Raw genomic sequence first — 24139 nt, 5'->3', positions numbered from 1 at the left:
CGCCCTATCATGCCTTTCATGTTGTGGGTCACTTCACGTCCTATCATTCCTTTCATGTTGTGGGTCACTTCAAGTCCTATCATTCCTTTCATGTTGTGGGTCACTTCACGCCCTATCATGCCTTTCATGTTGTGGGTCACTTCACGCCCTATCATTACTTTCATGTTGTGGGTCACTTCACGCCCTATCATTCCTTTCATGTTGTGGGTCACTTCACGCCCTATCATTCCTTTCATGTTGTGGGTCACTTCACGCCCTATCATGCCTTTCATGTTATGGGTAACTTCACGTCCTATCATTCCTTTCGTGTTATGGGTCACTTCACGTCCTGTCATGCCTATTTCACGACTAGGAGGGTCGATTACGCTCATCATCCATGACATTTCTCATATGTCTCCATGCAAAACTGGAATTTTTTTGTTTTTGAAAAATAGATCTGATAATTTAGGATGCTAAAATGGGACATTATTTGACCATGTCCTCCATTCTGTCAGGTTAACTGTATGTGGATGGATGGGATGAGTGTTCTTGATGCATGCTCATATGATCATGCTTGTGTGTGGGGGGTGTGGATATAAATAAAAATGAAGTGATTTGCCATGAACAAATCATATCAGAGGAGACAGGTTGTGGGGTTTTGTTGTTGGTGGGTTTTTGTTTGTTTGTTTGTTGTTGTTTTGGGGGTTTTTTTGGATGTTGTTGTTTTTTGTTGTTTTTTCTATGTTAAGATGTTTAGGTTTACTTTATCGGTCACTGGTAAAGATGTTATATTACTTACACTCGCACATTACAGCCATTGCCTAGAAGTGCACACTTGTCAGTGTGACACCAGTGTGTGATACATATCAGACCTAAGCCGGTGTGTGATACACATCAGACTCACACCAATGTACAATGTGGGATACACATCAGACCCACACCAATGTACAATGTGGGATACACATCAGACCCACACCAATGTACAATGTGTGTGATGCACATCAGACCCACACCAATGTACAATTTGTGATACACATCAGACCCACACCAATGTACAATGTGTGATACACATCAGACCCACACCAATGTACAATGTGTGACACACATCAGACCCACACCAGTGTACAATGTGTGATACACATCAGACCCACACCAATGTACAATGTGTGATACACATCAGACCTACATCAACGTACAATGTGTGTGATACACATCAGATCCACACCAATGTACAATGTGTGTGATACACATCAGACCTACATCAACGTACAATGTGTGTGATACACATCAGACCCACACCAATGTACAATGTGTGTGATACACATCAGATCCACACCAATGTACAATGTGTGATACACATCAGACCCACACCAATGTCAAATGTGGGATACACCTCAGACCCACACCAATGTACAATGTGTGTGATACACATCAGACCCACACCAATATACAATCTGATACATATCGTCATGGTGAACTTCAATATACTGACAGTACACATCGGATAGAAACACACTGTTGTCACACTTGATGTTGTCATGGTGAACTACAATATATTAGCAAAGAATGTATCATAATTTGAATCGGTATGATATCAGAGAATGTATGGTAATGGTGGATTGATGCGATAATCATGATTGATGAAGAAATATATTGTGCATGTTATTTATTCATGCCCAGCTTAACATTCCAATGAACTAATGAATGCTACACATTTTGTTTGGTTTTCTTATTTGTATGGAAGGGCCAGAGAGTGTGTTGGGCTGGTAGAATGAACCAGTGTAGTTAATGTAGCAGTGTACCACTGTCTGTACATGATAGAATGATCCAGTGTAGTTAATGTAGCTGTGTACCACTGTGTACAGCTGATAGGATGATACAGTGTAGTTAATGTAGCTGTGTACCACTGTACAGCTGATAGGATGATCCATAGTAGTTATTGTAGCTGTGTACCAGTCTGTACACTGTGTACAGCTGATTGGATGATCCATGGTAGTTAATGTAGCAGTGTACCACTGTCTGTACACTGTGTACAGCTGATAGGATGATCCAGTGTAGTTAATGTAGCTGTGTACCAGTCTGTACACTGTGTACAGCTGATAGGATGATCCAGTGTAGTTAATGTAGCTGTGTACCAGTCTGTACACTGTGTACAGCTGATAGGATGATCCAGTGTAGTTATTGTAGCTGTGTACCAGTCTGTACACTGTGTACAGCTGATAGGATGATCCAGTGTAGTTAATGTAGTAGTGTACCACTGTCTGTACACTGTGTACAGCTGATAGGATGATCCAGTGTAGTTAATGTAGTAGTGTACCACTGTCTGTACACTGTGTACAGCTGATAGGATGATCCAGTGTAGTTAATGTAGCTGTGTACCACTGTGTACAGCTGATAGGATGATCCAGTGTAGTTAATGTAGCTGTGTACCACTGTCTGTACACTGTGTACAGCTGATAGGATGATCCAGTGTAGTTAATGTAGTTGTGTATCACTTTCTGTACACAGTGTACAGCTGATAGGATGATCCAGTGTAGTTAATGTAGTTGTGTACCACTGTTAGGATGATCCAGTGTAGTTAATGTAGTTGTGTACCACTGTGTACAGCTGATAGGATGATCCAGTGTAGTTAATGTAGCTGTGTACCACTGTGTACAGCTGATAGGATGATCCAGTGTAGTTAATGTAGCTGTGTACCACTGTGTACAGCTGATAGGATGATCCACTGTAGTTAATGTAGCTGTGTACCACTGTCTGTACACTTTGTAAGCTGATAGGATGAGCTCTGTGCATGTGTGTTCATGTGTGTGTGTGTGTGTGTAGAAGATGAGGAATGTGTGTGTGTGCATGTCTACACTGTGGGAGCAACGGAATATTGGAACATGTGGGTGTGCATATATATATATGTGTATGTTTGTGTTTGGGGGTGGGGGATATGGGCGTATGTGTGTGTGCTTGTGCAAGTAAGTGCGTGTGTGTGTGTGTGTGTGTGTGTGTGTGCTGTGGAAGCTGCAATGTGTAGCCTAGAAATGAGTGTGTGTTGAAGGGGTGGGGGGTGCAGGGTAATGTGTGTGTGTGTGTGTGTGTGTGTTGGTGCTCATGTACGTTTATGTGTATTTGATCGTGCTTTCCTGTCTGTGAAACTGCATGTTTGTTGCATATCTGTTATGCATGTGTGTGTATGTGTGAACGTGTGTCTGCATGTTTTACATTTATTTGCTTATTTATCATCATTTGTGTGTGTGTGTGTGTGTGTGTGCGCCTAGAGTTGACTTAATCAAGATTTTGCGCCTTTTAAATATTATTATTATAAGTAGTAGTATTTTTATGTATTTATTTTTTATCTTTTTTTAATTTTTTTTTTACATATTTATTTCTTTGTTGTTGGTGGTGTTGGGTTTTTTTGGTTAATTTTTTTATTATTTTATTTTATTTTATTATTTTTTTCTCAAGGCCTAACCAAGCGCGTTGGGTTACGCTGCTAGTCAGGCATCTGCTTGGCAGATGTGGTGTAGCCTATATGGATTTGACCAAACGCAGAGACGCCTCCTTGAGCTGCTGATACTGATAGGATGATCCAGTGTAGTTAATGTAGTTGTGTACCACTGTGCACAGCTGATAGGATGATCCAGTGTAGTTAATGTAGCTGTGTACCACTTTCGGTACACTGTGTACAGCTGATAGGATGATTCAGTGTAGTTAATGTAGTTGTGTACCACTGTGTACAGCTGATAGGATGATCCAGTGTAGTTAATGTAGTTGTGTACCACTGTGTACAGCTGATAGGATGATCCAGTGTAGTTAATGTAGTTGTGTACCACTGTATACAGCTGACAGGATGATCCAGTGTAGTTAATGTAGTTGTGTACCACTTTCTGTACACTGTGTACAGCTGATAGGATGATCCAGTGTAGTTAATGTAGTTGTGTACCACTTTCTGTACACAGTGTACAGCTGACAGGATGATTCAGTGTAGTTAATGTAGTTGTGTACCACTGTGTACAGCTGACAGGATGATTCAGTGTAGTTAATGTAGTTGTGTACCACTGTGTACAGCTGACAGGATGATTCAGTGTAGTTAATGTAGTTGTGTACCACTGTGTACAGCTGATAGGATGATCCAGTGTAGTTAATGTAGCTGTGTACCACTGTGTACAGCTGACAGGATGATTCAGTGTAGTTAATGTAGTAGTGTACCACTGTGTACAGCTGATAGGATGATCCAGTGTAGTTAATGTAGTTGTGTACACTGTGTACAGCTGATAGGATGTCCAGTGCAGTTAGTGTAACTGTTTACCACTGTTCATTGTGTACATCTCAAAGGATGATCCAGTGTAGTTAATGTAGCTGTGTACCACTTTACACTTTGTACAGCTGATAGGATGATCCAGTGTAGTTAATGTAGCTGTGTACCACTGTGTACAGCTGATAGGATGATCCAGTGTAGTTAATGTAGCTGTGTACCACTGTGTACAGCTGATAGGATGATCCAGTGTAGTTAATGTAGCTGTGTACCACTGTGTACAGCTGATAGGATGATCCAGTGTAGTGGTATTACCATAGACATTAGTTATTATATTGAGATAATTATGTTCTCACTGACTGTGTTGAGTGGGTCTTTACAGACCAGTGTCTAATGTGTGTGTCTCTACAGATCATTGCTATGTATATTTTTCCAGGTGTGTGAGTAATGTGTCATTAGAGATGTGTGTTTAAAGATGTGGTAGGTTTCAGTGAAAACCTGTCTGCCTGTCACAGATAAAGATGTGGCAGGTTTCAGTGAAAACCTGTCTGCCCGTCACAGATAAAGATGTAGCAGGTTTCAGTGAAAACCTGTCTGCCTATCTGCCTATCACATATACTGAAGAGCACTCCCAGCACTCCCTGGACACAAACCACACATTCACCCAGGATGGACACTTTAATAAAGTGTTAACTTTAAGTTTAATGTAGAGTAATACCACATATTTTCACACATCAGTACAAACACAAAAGTAACCACAATACATATCCAAAGAACATAAGAAAATAAACAATTGAAGAATTGAAGAAAGAAACATCAAAATGAGTCACAACATATTCAGACATATATACATGAATACAAATTTTGTGGAGAGACAGGTTGCACAGGTCACAGTACATTATGTCATGACATGGATGGAATGATATTCATCACTGTCCAGGTGGACTTGGACTGGCACATGGCTCACACAAAGTGACTTTTATTATGGGTCTGTTTGTTTCACGACACGTGTGACTTGTTTTATTATGGGTCTGTTTGTTTCATGACGTGTGTGACTTGTTTTATTATGGGTCTGTTTGTTTCATGACACGTGTGACTTGTTTTATTATGGGTCTGTTTGTTTCATGACACGTGTGACTTGTTTTATTATGGGTCTGTTTGTTTCATGACACGTGTGACTTGTTTTATTATGGGTCTGTTTGTTTCAAGACATGTGTGACTTGTTTTATTATGGGTCTGTTTCATGACATGTGTGACTTGTTTTATTGTGGGTCTGTTTCAAGACGTGTGACTTGGACCACTTGTTCATGCTATAGTTCAACAGTTCAGTTCACCACTTGTTTTTTCCACACAGGTGAGGTAACTCTGGACAGAGCAGGGAAAATCAAGCACTGGCCTGCTGGTGAAGGTGCAGGTCACACAACAGTATCAATATTAAACACTTTCAACATTATGCTCAAAAAAGCAGAAAATTCTTCACAAACATGATCCTTCATTTTTTTCAGATGGCAATTCTTTTACACTTGTTTAAAAAAAAAAAAAAAAAAAAAAGCTTTGAAAATAACCCAGACATCCTGACGTGTTCTCTGATGGGTACTTTGGGTTTGAAGTGTTGTGACTGGATGGTACATGGCCAGCCCTGTGTGCATCCACAACACACTGGTTCACACCACCACCTGTCTCTCTCACCACCAGCCACAGGGTCAGCAAGTGACGGGTGGCGCCCTCTACTGAGAGAGCTGGGGGGTGTCTGCCAAGAAGGAGAAGCCCAGGATTTGGCGGGCAAACATGGCGGCATTGATCTGGTGTGGCAGGTTCTGGTCAATGATGTCTGCCGCTGCCGTGGTGTCAAGGTCGTGCATCTCACTGCTGCCCCCCTCAAGGGCTGAAGCCCAGCAGTGTGGTCAGGTACTCTGCAAGTTCGTACTCTGTCATATGTTCCCCTGCACACACACAGCCACATTGCCACATACTGTCACACATTGACATTACCACATACTGTCACACATTGACCTTGCCACGTACTGTCACACATTGACCTTGCCCCGTACTGTCACACAAACCACATACTGACACAAAGTAACCCCGCCACATAATTTAACCCTGCCACATATTGTCACACAGTAACCCCGCCACATACTTTCACACATTAACCTCATCACAAACTGTCACACATTAACCTCGTCACATACTGTCACACACTAACCCCGCCACATACTTTCACACATTAACCCCACCACATACTTTCACACATTAACCTCGTCACATACTGTCACACATTAACCCAGCCACATAACTATCACACATTAACCTTGTCACATACTGTCACATTAACCTTGTCACATACTGTCACACACTAACCTCACCACATACTTTAACACACTAACCTCATCACATGCTGTCACACATTAACCTCATCACATGCTGTCACACATTAACCCAGCCACATAACTATCACACACTAACCTCACCACACACTTTCACACATTAACCTCATCACATACTTTCACACATTAACCTCATCACATACTGTCACACATTAACCCAGCCACATAACTATCACACACTAACCTCACCACACACTTTCACACATTAACCTCATCACATACTGTCACACATTAACCCAGCCACATAACTATTACACACTAACCTCACCATACCATCACAGCATACTATAACACATTAACCCCTCCACAATACAGCAGCACAGCATTACAAAATGCCACACATTAACTTCACCACATACTGTCACATATTAGCATCGACACACTGTCACGTTACCCTTGCAACATACTGTCACACATTAACCCCACCACAACCATAGCATATTAACATCACCACATAACTCGCGCATTAATCCCAACACAAAACTGTTTCACATTAGTTGTAACACACGCATTTAAGGGACAAAGAGGCGAGTGTGTTGGCACATAGTGTCACATGTTCTGAAAACAGTGGTGTCACCTTTGCTCTAAGCAACGCACAATGCCTGACAGCAGCAGAACCCAACGCCCTTGTCAGGCCTCGAGTGCACACATATATTTGTGTACCTATCAGAGCGGATTTCATGCTAAAGAATTTTGCTAACACTTCTGTTGCCATGAGTTCTTTTTCAGAGCACCAAATGTGTGCTGCACATAAGACCTTGGTTCATCGTCCCATCCAACTAACTGGACGCTCCATTTGATTTTTGAGTCAAGGAGAATACAGGGCAAGACAGGCTTTGAACACAGACCTTCGGGGACCCTGTATGAACAGATCAGCATCTTAACCATTCTGCCACCATCCTCCACAAGGTAAGGAAGACAAACATTGGTGTCACAAAGTAAGGGAGACAAACATTGGTGTCACAAAGTAAGGGAGACAAACGTTGGTGTCACAAAGTAAGGGAGACAAACGTTGGTGTCACAAAGTAAGGGAGACAAACATTGGTGTCACAAAGTAAGGGAGACAAACGTTGGTGTCACAAAGTAAGGGAGACAACATTGGTGTCACAAAGTAAGGGAGACACATTGGTGTCACAAAGTAAGGGAGACAAACGTTGGTGTCACAAAGTAAGGACGAATGGTGTCACAAGGTAAGGGAGACAAATAGTGCTGCCACAAAGTAAGGGAGACAAATGGTGGTGTCACAAAGTAAGGGAGACAAACATTGGTGTCACAAAATATGGGAGACAAATGGTGTCACAAGGTAAGGGGGCAAACATTGGTGTCACAAAAAATGGGAGACAAATGGTGGTGTCACAAAGTAAGGGAGACAAACACTGGTGCCTCAAGGTAAGAGAGACAAACATTGGTGCCACAAGGTAAGGGAGACAAACGGTGGTGCCACAGAGTAAGGGAGACAACCATTGGTGCCACAAGGTAAGGAGACAAACACTGGTGCCACAAGGTAAGGGAGACAAACACTGGTGCCTCAAGGTAAGGGAGACAAACACTGGTGCCTCAAGGAAAGGGAAACAAACATTGGTGCCTCAAGGTAAGGGAGACAAACTGTGTCACCTTTGCTCTGCAGAATGTCCAGCAGTTCTCCGCGGTCAATGGCGGCCCCTTCAGGGGAGGGAACTCCAAGAGTGTCAAAAGCCCATTGCAGCTTGTCAGGTGACAGGCCGAATGCTGGACGGTGGTTCACGTACACTGTAACATCACACATTGCACTGTAACACTAACATCACACATTACACTGTAACATACCACAATATCACATGCATTATACTATAACATCACATGTACACTGTAACCATCGGACAAGTAACTGTATCATCACATTACACTGCAACCACCACACAAGTACACTGTAACCATCACATATACACTGTAACCATCACATGTACACTGCAACCACCACACAAGTACACTGTGACATCACATATACATTGTAACCATCACATGTACACTGTAACCATCACATATACACTGTAACCATCACATGTACACTGCAACCACCACACAAGTACACTGTGACATCACATGTACACTGTAACCATCACATGTACACTGTAACCATCACATGTACACTGTAACCATCACATGTACACTGTAACCATCACACAAGTACACTGCAACCACCACACAAGTACACTGTAACCATCACATATACACTGTAACCATCACAAGTACACTGTGACATCACATGTACGCTGTAACATCACATGTACACTGTAACCATCACACAAGTACACTGTGACATCACATATACACTGTAACCATCACATGTACACTGTAACCATCACACAAGTACACTGTAACATCACATGTACACTGTAACCATCACACAAGTACACAAACATCACATATACACTTTAACCATCACACAAGTACACTAACACCACATGTACACTATCACCACATTACACACTGTAGCCACCACACATGTACATTGTAACCACCACATTACACACTAACACCACATGTAACACTGTAACATTACATGCCCACTGTAACCACCACACATGTACACTGTAACAAGTACACTGTAACCACCACGTGTACACCGTAACAAGTACACTGTAACCACCACATGTACACTGTAACTACAACGCAAATACACTGTAACCACCACACAGGTACAAACTACCGCACAACTAAGTACACTGTAATCACCACATGTACACTGTAACATCACGTAAACTGTAACCATCACACATGTACACTCTAACATCACATGTACACTGTAACATCACAAGTACACTGTAAACACATGTACACTGTAACATCACAAGTACACTGTAACCACCACACAACTAAGTACACTGTAACCACCACATGTGCACTGTAACATCACAAGTACACTGTAACCACTACAAGTGTACTGTAAAATCACATGTAAACTGTAACCACATGTACACTGTAACCACCACATGTACACTGTAACCACTACAAGTGTACTGTAAAATCACATGTACACTGTAACCACCACACATGTACACTGTAACATCACATGTACACTGTAACACAGAGAGAGGGGAAGGAGCACAGAGAGAGAGGAAGGGAGGAGCACAGAGAGAGAGGGGAAGGGAGGAGCACAGAGAGAGGGGAAGGGAGGAGCACAGAGAGGAAGGAAGGAGCACAGAGAGAGAGGAAGGGAGGAGCACAGAGAGAGGGGAAGGGAGGAGCACAGAGAGAGAGGGAAGGAGCACAGAGAGAGAGAAAGGGAGGAGCACAGAGAGAGGGGAAGGAGCACAGAGAGAGAGAAAGGGAGGAGCACAGAGAGAGAGGAAGGGAGGAGCACAGAGAGAGGGGAAGGAGCACAGAGAGAGGGGGAGGAGAACACAGAGAGAGGAAGGGAGGAGCACAGAGAGAGGGGAAGGAGCACAGAGAGAGGGGAAGGGAGGAGCACAGAGAGAGGGGGAGGAGCACAGAGAGAGGGGAAGGAGCACAGAGAGAGAGGAAGGGAGGAGCACAGAGAGAGAGGAAGGAGCACAGAGAGAGAGGAAGGGAGGAGAGAGAGGAAGGGAGGAGCACAGAGAGAGGAGAAGGAAGGAGAACAGAGAGAGTGGAGAAGGAAGCAGCACAGAGAGAGAGGAGAAGGAAGCAGCACAGAGAGAGTGGAGAAGGAAGCAGCACAGAGAGAGTGGAGAAGGAAGGAGCACAGAGAAGGGAGAAGGAAGGAGCACAGAGAGAGAGGAGAAGGAAGGAGCACAGAGAGAGAGAGGAGAAGGAAGGAGCACAGAGGAGAAGGAAGGAGCACAGAGAGAGAGGAGAAGGAAGGAGCACAGAGAGAGAGGAGAAGGAAGCAGCACAGAGAGGGAGGGGACGGAAGAAGGAAGGAGCACAGAGAGAGAGGAGAAGGAAGGAGCACAGAGAGAGTGGAGAAGGAAGCAGCACAGAGAGAGAGGAGAAGGAAGGAGCACAGAGAAAGGGGAGAAGGAAGGAGCAGAGAGGGAGAGGGGGGAAGGAGCACAGAGAGAGGGGAGAAGGAGCACAGAGAGAGGAGAAGGAAGGAGCACAGAGAGAGAGAGAAGGAGCACAGAGAGAGGGGGAGGAGACACAGAGAGAGGAAGGAGGCACAGAGAGAGGGAGAAGGAGCACAGAGAGAGGAGGGAGGAGCACAGAGAGAGGAGGAGGAGAGAGAGAGGGGAAGGGCACAGAGAGAGGGAAAGGAGCACAGAGAAGGGAAGGAGACAGAGAGAGAGAGGAGGAAGAAGGAGGGAAGGAGCACAGAGAGAGGAGAAAGGAGCACAGAGAGAGGGAGAAGGAAGGAGACAGAGAGAGGGGAAGGAGCACAGAGAGAGGGAGAAGGAGCACAGAGAAGGGGAGAGGAGAAGGAAGGAGCACAGAGAGAGGGGAGAAGGAGCACAGAGAGAGGAGGAGAGGAGCACAGAGAGAGGAGAAGGAGCACAGAGAGAGAGGAGAAGGAGCACAGAGAGGAGGGGGAAGGAGAGAAGAGAGAGGGAGAAGGAAGGAGCAGAGAGAGGGAAAGGAGAAAGAGAGAGAGGAGGAGGAAGGAGCACAGAGAGAGGGGAGAAGGAGGAGCACAGAGAGAGAGAGAAGAGGAGCACAGAGAGAGGAGAGGAGCACAGAGAGGAGAAGAGAGCCAGAGAAGGAGAAGGAGGAGCACAGAGAAGGAGAAGGAGCACAGAGAGAGGAGAGAGGAGAGGAGCACAGAGAGAGAGAGGAGAAGAGGAGCACAGAGAGAGGAGAGGACGAAGAGCACAGAGAGAGAGAGAGGAGAAGGAGCACAGAGAGAGGGGAGAAGGAGCACAGAGAGAGAGAGAGGAGAAGGAGCACAGAGAGAGAGAGGAGAAGGAGCACAGAGAGAGGGGAGAAGGAGCACAGAGAGAGGGGAGAAGGAGCACAGAGAGAGAGAGGAGAAGGAGCACAGAGAGAGGGGAGAAGGAGCACAGAGAGAGAGAGAAGCACAGAGAGAGGGAGAAGGAGCACAGAGAGAGAGGAGAAGGAAGGAGCACAGAGAGAGAGGAAGGAAGGAGCACAGAGAGAGAGAGGAGAAGGAAGGAGCACAGAGAGAGGAGAAGGAGCACAGAGAGAGGGGAGAAGGAGCACAGAGAGAGAGAGGAGAAGGAAGGAGCACAGAGAGAGGGAGAAGGAGCACAGAGAGAGAGGGGAGAAGGAGCACAGAGAGAGAGAGGAGAAGGAGCACAGAGAGAGAGAGGAGAAGGAGCACAGAGAGAGAGAGGAGAAGGAGCACAGAGAGAGGGGAGAAGGAGCACAGAGAGAGAGAGGAGAAGGAGCACAGAGAGAGGGGAGAAGGAGCACAGAGAGAGAGAGGAGAAGGAGCACAGAGAGAGAGGAGAAGGAGCACAGAGAGAGGGAGAAGGAGCACAGAGAGAGGGGAGAAGGAGCACAGAGAGAGGGGAGAAGGAGCACAGAGAGAGGGAGAAGGAGCACAGAGAGAGGGGAGAAGGAGCACAGAGAGAGGAGAAGGAGCACAGAGAGAGAGAGAAGAGCACAGAGAGAGAGGGAGAAGAAGGAGCACAGAGAGAGAGAGGAGAAGAAGAGCAACAGAAGAGGGAGAAGAATGAGCACAGAGAGAGAGAGGAGACAGAATGAGTTACAGAGAGAGAGAGGAGAAGGAAGGAGCACAGAGAGAGAAGAGAGAGGAGAAGAAGGAGCACGAGAGAGAGAGGAGAGGAAGGAGCACGAGAGAGGAGAGAGGAGAAGGAAGGAGCACAGAGAGAGAGAGGAGAAGGAAGGAGCACAGAGAGAGGGGAGAAGGAGCACACAGAGAGAGAGAGGAGAATGAATGAGCACAGAGAGAGAGAGAGGAGAAGGAAGGAGCACAGAGAGAGAGAGAGCGGTGAAGGGAAGGAGCACAGAGAGAGAGAGAGGGGAGGAAGGTGCAAGAGAGAGAGAGGAGAAAGAGCACAGAGAGAGAGGAGAATGAGCACAGAGAGAGAGAGAGGAGAAGGAAGGAGCACAGAGAGAGAGAGGAGAAGGAAGGAGCACAGAGAGAGAGAGAGGAGAGAGGAGCACAGAGAGAGGGGAGGAGAAGGAGGCAGCACAGAGAGAGAGGGAGAAGGAATAGCACACGAGAAGAGAGAGGAGAAGGATGAGCACAAGAGAGAGAGAGAGGAGAAGAAGGGAGCACAGAGAGAGAGAGAGAGGAGAAGGAAGGAGCTCAGAGAGAGAGAGAGGAGAAGTAAGGAGCACAGAGAGGAGGGAGAAAGAGCACTGAGATAGAGAGGAGGAAATGAGCACAGAGAAGAGAGAGGAGAAGGAAGGAGCACAGAGAGAGAGAGGAGGAGAAGGAAGGAGCACAGAGAGAGAGGAGATGAGCACAAGAAGAGAGAGAGGAGAGGAAGGAAGCACAGAGAGAGAGAGAGGAGATGAAGATCACAGAGAGAGAGAGAGGAGAAGGAGGGCACAGAGAGAGAGAGAGAGAAGAGCACAGGAGAGAGAGGAGGAGAAGGAAGGAGCACAGAGAGAGAAGAGGAGAAGGAAGGAGCACAGAGAGAGAGAGAGGAGAAGGAAGGAGCACAGAGAGAGAGAGAGGAGAAGGAAGGAGCACAGAGAGAGGGGAGAAGAGCACACTAGAGAGAGAGAGGAAGAATGAGCACAGAGAGAGAGAGGAGAAGGAAGGAGCACAGAGAGAGAGAGAGGAGAAGGAAGGAGCACAGAGAGAGAGAGAGGAGAAGGAAGGAGCACAGAGAGAGAGAGGAGAAAGAGCACAGAGAGAGAGGAGAATGAGCACAGAGAGAGAGAGGAGAAGGAAGGAGCACAGAGAGAGAGAGAGAGGAGAAGGAAGGAGCACAGAGAGAGAGAGGAGAAGGAAGGATCACAGAGAGAGAGAGGAGAATGAGCACAGAGAGAGAGAGAGGAGAAGGAAGGAGAAAAGACACTTACACTTGATGAAGGTTCCCAGGTCCAACTCCTCCACATACTGCCCGGTCTCCACATAGCGACTGAACTTGACTTCATTCACCATGTCTTCTATCTGTCACTCACCACATCACACCACATCACACATACTGCTCTGTCTCCACATAGCGACTGAACTTGACTTCATTCACCATGTCTTCTATCTGTCACACACCACATCACACATACTGCCCGGTCTCCACATAGCGACTGAACTTGACTTCATTCACCATGTCTTCTATCTGTCACACACCACATCACACCACATCACACATACTGCCCTGTCTCCACATAGCGACTGAACTTGACTTCATTCACCATGTCTTCTATCTGTCACACACCACATCACACCACATCACACATACTGCCCGGTCTCCACATAGCGACTGAACTTGACTTCATTCACCATGTCTTCTATCTGTCACACACCACATCACACCACATCACACATACTGCCCTGTCTCCACATAGCGACTGAACTTGACTTCATTCACCATGTCTTCTATCTGTCACACACCACAACACACCACATCACGCATACTGCCCGGTCTCCACATAGCGACTGAACTTGACTTCCTTCACCATGTCTTCTATCTGTCACACACCACATCACACCACATCACACATACTGCCCTGTCTCCACATAGCGACTGAACTTGACTTCATTCACCATGTCTTCTATCTGTCACACACCACATCACACCACATCACACATACTGCCTTGTCTCCACATAGCGACTGAACTTGACTTCATTCACCATGTCTTCTGTCACACACCACATCACACCACATCACACATACTGCCCGGTCTCCACATAGCGACTGAACTTGACTTCATTCACCATGTCTTCTATCTGTCACACACCACATCACACCACATCACACATACTGCTCTGTCTCCACATAGCGACTGAACTTGACTTCATTCACCATGTCTTCTATCTGTCACACACCACATCACACCACATCACACATACTGCCCTGTCTCCACATAGCGACTGAACTTGACTTCATTCACCATGTCTTCTATCTGTCACACACCACATCACACCACATCACACATACTGCCCTGTCTCCACATAGCGACTGAACTTGACTTCATTCACCATGTCTTCTATCTGTCACACACCACATCACACATACTGCCCGGTCTCCACATAGCGACTGAACTTGACTTCATTCACCATGTCTTCTATCTGTCACACACCACATCACACCACATCACACATACTGCCCTGTCTCCACATAGCGACTGAACTTGACTTCATTCACCATGTCTTCTATCTGTCACACACCACAACACACCACATCACACATACTGCCCGGTCTCCACATAGCGACTGAACTTGACTTCATTCACCATGTCTTCTATCTGTCACACACCACATCACACCACATCACACATACTGCCCTGTCTCCACATAGCGACTGAACTTGACTTCATTCACCATGTCTTCTATCTGTCACACACCACATCACACCACATCACACATACTGCCTTGTCTCCACATAGCGACTGAACTTGACTTCATTCACCATGTCTTCTGTCACACACCACATCACACCACATCACACATACTGCCCGGTCTCCACATAGCGACTGAACTTGACTTCATTCACCATGTCTTCTATCTGTCACACACCACATCACATCACATCACACCACATCACACATACTGCTCTGTCTCCACATAGCGACTGAACTTGACTTCATTCACCATGTCTTCTATCTGTCACACACCACATCACACCACATCACACATACTGCCCTGTCTCCACATAGCGACTGAACTTGACTTCATTCACCATGTCTTCTATCTGTCACACACCACATCACACCACATCACACATACTGCCCGGTCTCCACATAGCGACTGAACTTGACTTCATTCACCATGTCTTCTATCTGTCACACACCACATCACACCACATCACACATACTGCCCGGTCTCCACATAGCGACTGAACTTGACTTCATTCACCATGTCTTCTTTCTGTCACACACCACATCACATCACTTCACACTTCATCACACCACATCACACCATCAAATCACACCACATCCCATCCCATCACACCACAGCACACATACTGCCCTGTCTCCACACTGCGACTGAACTAAACACACCTGCTCTGTGGGGTAGAAGCCCAAAGCCCTCATCACACACACACACACCTCCACACACAAACACATCTCCAAACACACACACACCTCCACACACACACCTCCACACACACACACATCTCCACACACACACACACACACACACCTCCACACACACACATCTCCACACACACCTCCACACACACACCTCCACACACACACACACACACACCTCCACACACACACCTCCACACACACACACACCTCCACACACACACACACACACACCTCCACACACACACATCTCCACACACATCTCCACACACACACCTCCACACACACACACACACACCTCCACACACACACACACACACACCTCCACACACACACACACCTCCACACACACACACACACCTCCACACACACACACACACACCTCCTGCTCAGTGGGGTAGAAGCCCAAAGCCCTCATCACACACACACACCTCCACACACCTCCCCCCCCCACACCTCCTGCTCTGTGGGGTAGAACCCCAAAGCCCTCATCACACACAACACACACACACACAACTCCACACACACACACACACACACACACACACAACTCCACACACACACACACACACACACACACCTCCCCCCCCACACACACACACCTCCTGCTCTGTGGGGTTGAACCCCAAAGCCCTCATCACACACAACACACACACACACACACCTCACAAACACACACACACACACACACCTCCTGCTCTGTGGGGTAGAACCCCAAAGCCCTCATCACACACAACACACACACACACACACACACACACACACCTCACAAACACACACACACACACACCTCCTGCTCTGTGGGGTTGAACCCCAAAGCCCTCATCACACACAACACACACACACACCTCCTGCTCTGTGGGGTTGAACCCCAAAGCCCTCATCACACACAACACACACACACACACACACCTCACAAACACACACACACACACACACCTCCTGCTCTGTGGGGTTGAACCCCAAAGCCCTCATCACACACAACACACACACACACACACACACCTCACAAACACACACACACACACACACACCTCCTGCTCTGTGGGGTTGAACCCCAAAGCCCTCATCACACACAACACACACACACACACACACACACACACCTCACAAACACACACACACACACACCTCCTGCTCTGTGGGGTTGAACCCCAAAGCCCTCATCACACACACACACACACACACCTCACACACACACACCTCACAAACACACACACACACACACACCTCACAAACACACACACCTCCTGCTCTGTGGGGTAGAAGCCCAAAGCCCTCATGACGAAGGGGACCTGTGACAGGGGGATGGTGGTGGACACACTGCGACTCTCAGTGGCATTCACCCCCTGGCTGTAACACGTAACATGTCTGTTACATCATCACCCCCTGGCTGTAACACGTAACATGTCTGTTACACCATCAACGCCTGGCTGTAACACATTGTAACATGCCTGTTACATCATCACCCCCTGGCTGTAACACATAACATGTCTGTTACATCATCACCCCCTGGCTGTAACACGTAACATGTCTGTTACATCATCAACGCCTGGCTGTAACACATTGTAACATGTCTGTTACATCATCACCCCCTGGCTGTAACACGTAACATGTCTGTTACATCATCACCACCTGGCTGTAACACGTAACATGTCTGTTACATCATCACCACCTGGCTGTAACACGTAACATGTCTGTTACATCATCACCACCTGGCTGTGTAACACGCTGTAACATGTCTGTTACATCATCACCACCTGGCTGTGTAACACATTGTAACATGTCTGTTACATCATCACCCCCTGACTGTAACACGTAACATGTCTGTTACATCATCACCCCCTGGCTGTAACACATTGTAACATGTCTGTTACATCATCACCCCCTGGCTATAACACGTAACATGTCTGTTACATCATCACCCCCTGGCTGTAACACGTAACATGTCTGTTACACCATCAACGCCTGGCTGTAACACATTGTAACATGCCTGTTACATCATCACCCCCTGGCTGTAACACATAACATGTCTGTTACATCATCACCCCCTGGCTGTAACACGTAACATGTCTGTTACATCATCAACGCCTGGCTGTAACACATTGTAACATGTCTGTTACATCATCACCCCCTGGCTGTAACACGTAACATGTCTGTTACATCATCACCACCTGGCTGTAACACGTAACATGTCTGTTACATCATCACCACCTGGCTGTAACACGTAACATGTCTGTTACATCATCACCACCTGGCTGTGTAACACGCTGTAACATGTCTGTTACATCATCACCACCTGGCTGTGTAACACATTGTAACATGTCTGTTACATCATCACCCCCTGACTGTAACACGTAACATGTCTGTTACATCATCACCCCCTGGCTGTAACACATTGTAACATGTCTGTTACATCATCACCCCCTGGCTATAACACGTAACATGTCTGTTACATCATCAGCCCCTGGCTGTAACACGTAACATGTCTGTTACATCATCACCACCTGGCTGTGTAACACGCTGTAACATGTCTGTTACATCATCAACCCCTGGCTGTAACATGTCTGTTACATCATCACCCCCTGGCTGTAACATGCTGTAACATGTCTGTTACATCATCACTCCCTGGCTGTATTACGTATCATGTGTTTGTTACATCATAACCACTGACTGTAACACGTGACATGTCTGTTACATCATCACTACTGAATGAAACATGTCTGTTACATCATCACTACTGAATGAAACATGTCTGTAACATGTCTGTTATACCATCAGCACTGTCTGTAACACATTGTAACATGTCTGTTACGTCATCACCCCCTGATTGTAACATATAATACATGTCTGTTACATCACCACCACTGACTGTAACATGCTGTAACTTTTCCTGTTACATCATAACCACTGACTGTGACATTTAAGATATCTGTTACATCATCACCATTGACTGTAACAAGTTGCAACACATGTCTGCTACATAATCACCATTGACTGTAACATGTAACACATCTCTATTACATCATCACTTCATTATGGTAACATGTAACATCTGTTACATCATCCCCCTAACCTCTGTAATACATCTCACACACACACACACACGCGCACACACACACACACACACACACACAGAGTTTCAGTTTGAAACAGGTGTCAGACTGTGGACAGATCCATACACACTGCATCACATCTGCTGAAAAACAACAACATACGCACTGCATCACATCTGCTGAAACACAACATACACACTGCATCACATCTGCTGAAAAACAACACACACACTGCATCACATCTGCTGAAAAACAACATACACATTACACCACATCTGCTGAAACACAGCATACACATTATGCTACATCTGCTGAAACACAACAACATACACACTGCACCACATCTGCTGAAAAACAACAAACACACCACACCACATCATCTGGAGAAAAAAAACATGCATATTGCAACACATCTCCTGAAAAATAAACAACATACACAGTGCAACACATCTGCTGAAAAACAACATACACACCACACCACATCTGCTGAAAAACAACATACACACTGCATACATCTGCTGAAAAACAACAACATACACACCACACCACATCTGCTGAAAAACAACAACATACACACTGCATACATCTGCTGAAAAACAACATACACACTGCATACATCTGCTGAAAAACAACAACATACACACTGCGTCACATCTGCGAAAAACAAACAAACAACATTATGTAAGCTTATCTATTATTTATTCAGCCTTTTTTTTTCTTTTTCTTTTTTCTCAAGGCCTGACTAAGCGTGTTGGGTTACGCTGCTGGTCAGGCATCTGCTTGGCAGATGTGGTGTAGCGTATATGGATTTGTCCGAACGCAGTGACGCCTCCTTGAGCTACTGAAACTGAAACTGGAAAACAACATACACACTGCATCACATCTGCTGGAAAACAACATACACACTGCATCACATCTGCTGGAAAACAACAACATACACACCACACCACACCACATCAGCTTAAAAAAATTTTTTTAAAAGAAAAAAAAGCAGCAGCAGACCTGACCTTGGCATAAACCATTGTTGGTGATGAGGCATGGAGAGTCTTAAAGATAGGTAGGTACATACATAGATAGGTAGATAGATAGATAGGGTGATAAAATGATGGATAAATAAGTAAAGAAATAATTACCATTACAACAACAATAATAATGATACAAACAGACATGCACACACACACACACACAATAACACACACACACACACACACAATAACACACACACACACCTCCTGATCTGAGCATAGTAGAAGTAGTCCTCCAGTTCAGCGAACAGCTCCCCCTCCCTCCCTCCTTCCAGCAGTCCGTAGAACGGTGTCAGGTCTTGTCCCCCCAGCCTGGCCTGGGCCTCCAGGGCACTGCACACAGTGTGTCTACATCTACATCTCTGTCTACATCTACGTCTATATCTACAGTTATATCTATCCTAAATCTATACTGTGTGTGAATGGCATCAGGTCTTGTCCCCCCAGCCTGGCCTGGGCCTCTAGGTCACTGTACACAATGTGTCTACACCTACATCTGTCTACATCTACATCTCTGTCTATATCTATGTCAATATCTACAGTGTGTGTGTGTGTGTGTGTGTGTGTGTGTGTGTGTGTGCCTGTCTCTCTGTGTATGTGTGTGCGAGTGTGTGTGTATGCCTGTCTGTGTGTATGTGTCTGCCTGTTTGTGAGTGTGTGTGTTTGTCTGCCTGTCTGTGTGTGTGTGTGCCTGTGTGTGTGTGTGTCTGCCTGCCTGTGAGAGAGAGAGAGAGTGTGTGTGTGTTTGCATGTGTGTGTGAGAGAGAGAGAGAGAGTGTGTGTGTGTGTGTGCCTGTCTGTGAGAGACAGAGAGAGAGTGTGTGTGTGTGTGTGTGACTAAGAGAGAGAGATGACTGACTTGGTGTTGATTTCCCACATGTGGACACTAGCATCAGTTCCACCCGCTGTGAAGATGTAGCGACCGTCATGACTGACCACCATGTTGGTCACCTGTAACACAATGACAAACACACTGACCATAATGACAAACACACTGATCATCACATTGACGAATGCACTGACTAAACACTTGACCAACACACTGATCAATCTTACTGACACACTGACCAACATGCTGACATACTGACAAAAACATCACACTGACCAACACATTGACCAACACCCCACACTGACCAAAATATTGACCAACACCCCACACTGACCAGCACATTGACCAACACCCCACACTGACCAACACCCCACATTGACCAAAATGATACACTGATCACACTCACAACACATTGACCAACACACAGTGACAATGTTGTACACTCTGAACAACACACAGTGACAATGTTGTACACACTGAACAACACACAGTGACAATGTTGTACACACTGAACAACACACAGTGACAATGTTGTACACACTGAACAACACACAGTGACAATGCTGTACACACTGAACAACACACAGTGACAATGCTGTACACACTGAAGAACACACAGTGACAATGCTGTACACACTGAACAACACACAGTGACAATGTTGTACACACTGAACAACACACAGTGACAATGTTGTACACACAACAACACACAGTGACAATGTTGTACACACTGAACAACACACAGTGACAATGTTGTACACACAACAACACACAGTGACAATGTTGTACACACAACAACACACAGTGACAATGTTGTACACACTGAACAACACACAGTGACAATGCTGTACACACTGAACAACACACAGTGACAATGTTGTACACACAACAACACACAGTGACAATGTTGTACACACAACAACACACAGTGACAATGTTGTACACACAACAACACACAGTGACAATGTTGTACACACAACAACACACAGTGACAATGTTGTACACACTGAACAACACACAGTGACAATGCTGTACACACTGAACAACACACAGTGACAATGTTGTACACACGACAACACACAGTGACAATGTTGTACACACTGAACAACACACAGTGACAATGTTGTACACACGACAACACACAGTGACAATGTTGTACACACTGAACAACACACAGTGACAATGTTGAACACCTGTAACACACAGTTCCCCTTCACCATCTGTCCTAATATCACTTCAAGTCCAAAGATGTCACACTCAAAATGCACATGCGCGCGCGCGCGCACACACACACACACAGAGTACCCACCCCACTAGGATGCGCAATGAGAGCCATGGCGTTGTGCGGGTTTCCATCCAGAGGCATGACGATCAGTCCCACTTTGTCCTGAGTCATGTAGGCTGCGTAACACCGCTCACTGCTTCCACCTATCACCGTCAGTCTGTAACACACTGTCTCTACTGTATGGTGCTGTGTGTTGTGGTGAGGTGTGGTGTGTTGAGGTATGGTGTGGTGTGGTGTGGTGTGGGCATGACGATCAGTCCCACTTTGTCCTGAGTCATGAAGGCTGCGTAACACCGCTCACTGCTTCCACCTATCACCGTCAGTCTGTAACACACTGTCTCTACTGTATGGTGCTGTGGTGTGTTGTGGTGAGGTGTGGTGTGGTGTGGTGTGTTGAGTCATGTAGGCTGCGTAACACCGCTCACTGCTTCCACCTATCACCGTCAGTCTGTAACACACTGTCTCTACTGTATGGTACTGTGTGCTGTGGTGTGTTGTGGTGAGGTGTGGTGTGGTGTGTTGAGGTGAGGTGTGCTGTGCTGTGCTGTGCTGTGCTGAGGTGTGTGTTGAGGTGTGCTGTGCTGAGGTGTGGTGTGGTGTGTTGAGGTGTGCTGTGCTGTGCTGAGGTGTGGTGTGGTGTGTTGAGGTGTGCTGTGCTGTACTGAGGTGTGGTGTGGTGTGTTGAGGTGTGGTGTGGTGCAGTGTGGTGTGATGCGGTGCAGTGTGCTGTGCTGTGCTGTGGTGCAGTGCAGTGTGCTGTGCTGTGCTGAGGTGTGGTGTGGTGTGTGTTGAGGTGTGCTGTGCTGTGCTGTGCTGTGGTGTGTTGAGGTGAGGTGTGCTGTGCTGTGCTGAGGTGTTGTGTGTTGAGGTATGCTGTGCTGAGGTGTGGTGTGGTGTGTTGAGGTGTGCTGTGGTGTGGTGTGTTGAGGTGTGCTGAGGTGTGGTGTGTTGAGGTGTGCTGTGCTGTGCTGTGCTGTGCTGTGCTGAGGTGTTGTGTGTTGAGGTGTGCTGTGCTGAGGTGTGGTGTGTTGAGGTGTGCTGTGCTGTGCTGAGGTGTGCTGTGCTGTGCTGTGCTGTGCTGAGGTGTGCTGTGCTGAGGTGTGCTGTGCTGTGCTGTGCTGAGGTGTGGTGTGTTGAGGTGTGCTGTGCTGAGGTGTGGTGTGTTGAGGTGTGCTGTGCTGTGCTGTGTTGAGGTGTGCTGTGCTGTGCTGTGCTGTGCTGTGCTGAGGTGTGGTGTGGTGTGTTGAGGTGTGCTGTGCTGTGCTGAGGTGTGGTGTGTTGAGGTGTGCTGTGCTGTGCTGAGGTGTGGTGTGTTGAGGTGTGCTGTGCTGAGGTGTGCTGTGCTGAGGTGTGGTGTGTTGAGGTGTGCTGTGCTGTGCTGTGCTGAGGTGTGGTGTGTTGAGGTGTGCTGTGCTGTGCTGAGGTGTGGTGTGTTGAGGTGTGCTGTGCTGTGCTGAGGTGTGGTGTGTTGAGGTGTGCTGTGCTGTGCTGAGGTGTGGTGTGGTGTGTTGAGGTGTGCTGTGCTGTGCTGAGGTGTGGTGTGTTGAGGTGTGCTGTGCTGTGCTGAGGTGTGGTGTGGTGTGGTGCAGTCTGGTGTGATGCGGTGCAGTGTGCTGTGCTGTGCTGTGGTGCAGTGCAGTGTGGTCTGCTGTGGTGCAGTGCAGTGTGGTGTGATGCGGTGCAGTGTGCTGTGCTGTGCTGTGGTGCAGTGCAGTGTGGTCTGCTGTGGTGCAGTGCAGTGTGGTGTGATGCGGTGCAGTGTGGTGCGGTGTGGTGTGCTGTGGTGTGGTGTGCTGCAGTGCAGTGTGGTGTGATGCAGTGCAGTGTGGTGTGCTGCAGTGCAGTGTGGTGTGCTGTGTGCTGCAGTGTGGTGTGCTGCAGTGCAGTGTGGTGTGATGCAGTGTGGTGTGGTGTGATGCAGTGTGGTGTGATGCAGTGTGGTGTGGTGTGCTGCAGTGCAGTGTGGTGTGATGCAGTGTGGTGTGATGCAGTGCAGTGTGGTGTGCTGCAGTGCAGTGTGGTGTGATGCAGTGTGGTGTGATGCAGTGCAGTGTGGTGTGATGCAGTGCAGTGTGGTGTGCTGTGTGATGCAGTGCAGTGTGGTGTGGTGTGATGCAGTGCAGTGTGGTGTGATGTGATGCAGTGCAGTGTGGTGTGGTGTGATGCAGTGTGCTGTGCTGCAGTGTGGTGTGGTGTGATGCGGTGCAGTGTGGTGTGGTGTGCTGCAGTGTGGTGTGGTGCAGTGCA

At 46.8% G+C, this 24139-nt stretch overlaps 1 protein-coding gene across 1 annotated transcript in view; it reads right to left on the bottom strand.

The window, feature by feature from the left end:
- Positions 1–4894: 4894 nt before the first annotated feature.
- Positions 4895–24139, bottom strand: part of LOC143288286 (cilia- and flagella-associated protein 251-like) — a 128393-nt gene continuing 109148 nt past the window's right edge. Inside the window, 8 exon segments of the mRNA XM_076596633.1 lie at positions 4895–6102; positions 6104–6165; positions 8224–8358; positions 13525–13615; positions 16945–17050; positions 19983–20111; positions 20638–20729; positions 21917–22049. Of these exon segments, the coding sequence (XP_076452748.1) occupies positions 5950–6102; positions 6104–6165; positions 8224–8358; positions 13525–13615; positions 16945–17050; positions 19983–20111; positions 20638–20729; positions 21917–22049 (901 nt within the window). The 3' untranslated portion in view covers positions 4895–5949.

The sequence above is a fragment of the Babylonia areolata genome, chromosome 12, assembly GCF_041734735.1.
Source record: "Babylonia areolata isolate BAREFJ2019XMU chromosome 12, ASM4173473v1, whole genome shotgun sequence".
Taxonomy (NCBI): Eukaryota; Metazoa; Mollusca; class Gastropoda; order Neogastropoda; family Buccinidae; genus Babylonia; species Babylonia areolata.
Note: the sequence above shows the minus strand (reverse complement) of the source record. Positions and strands in the feature narration are given on the sequence as shown.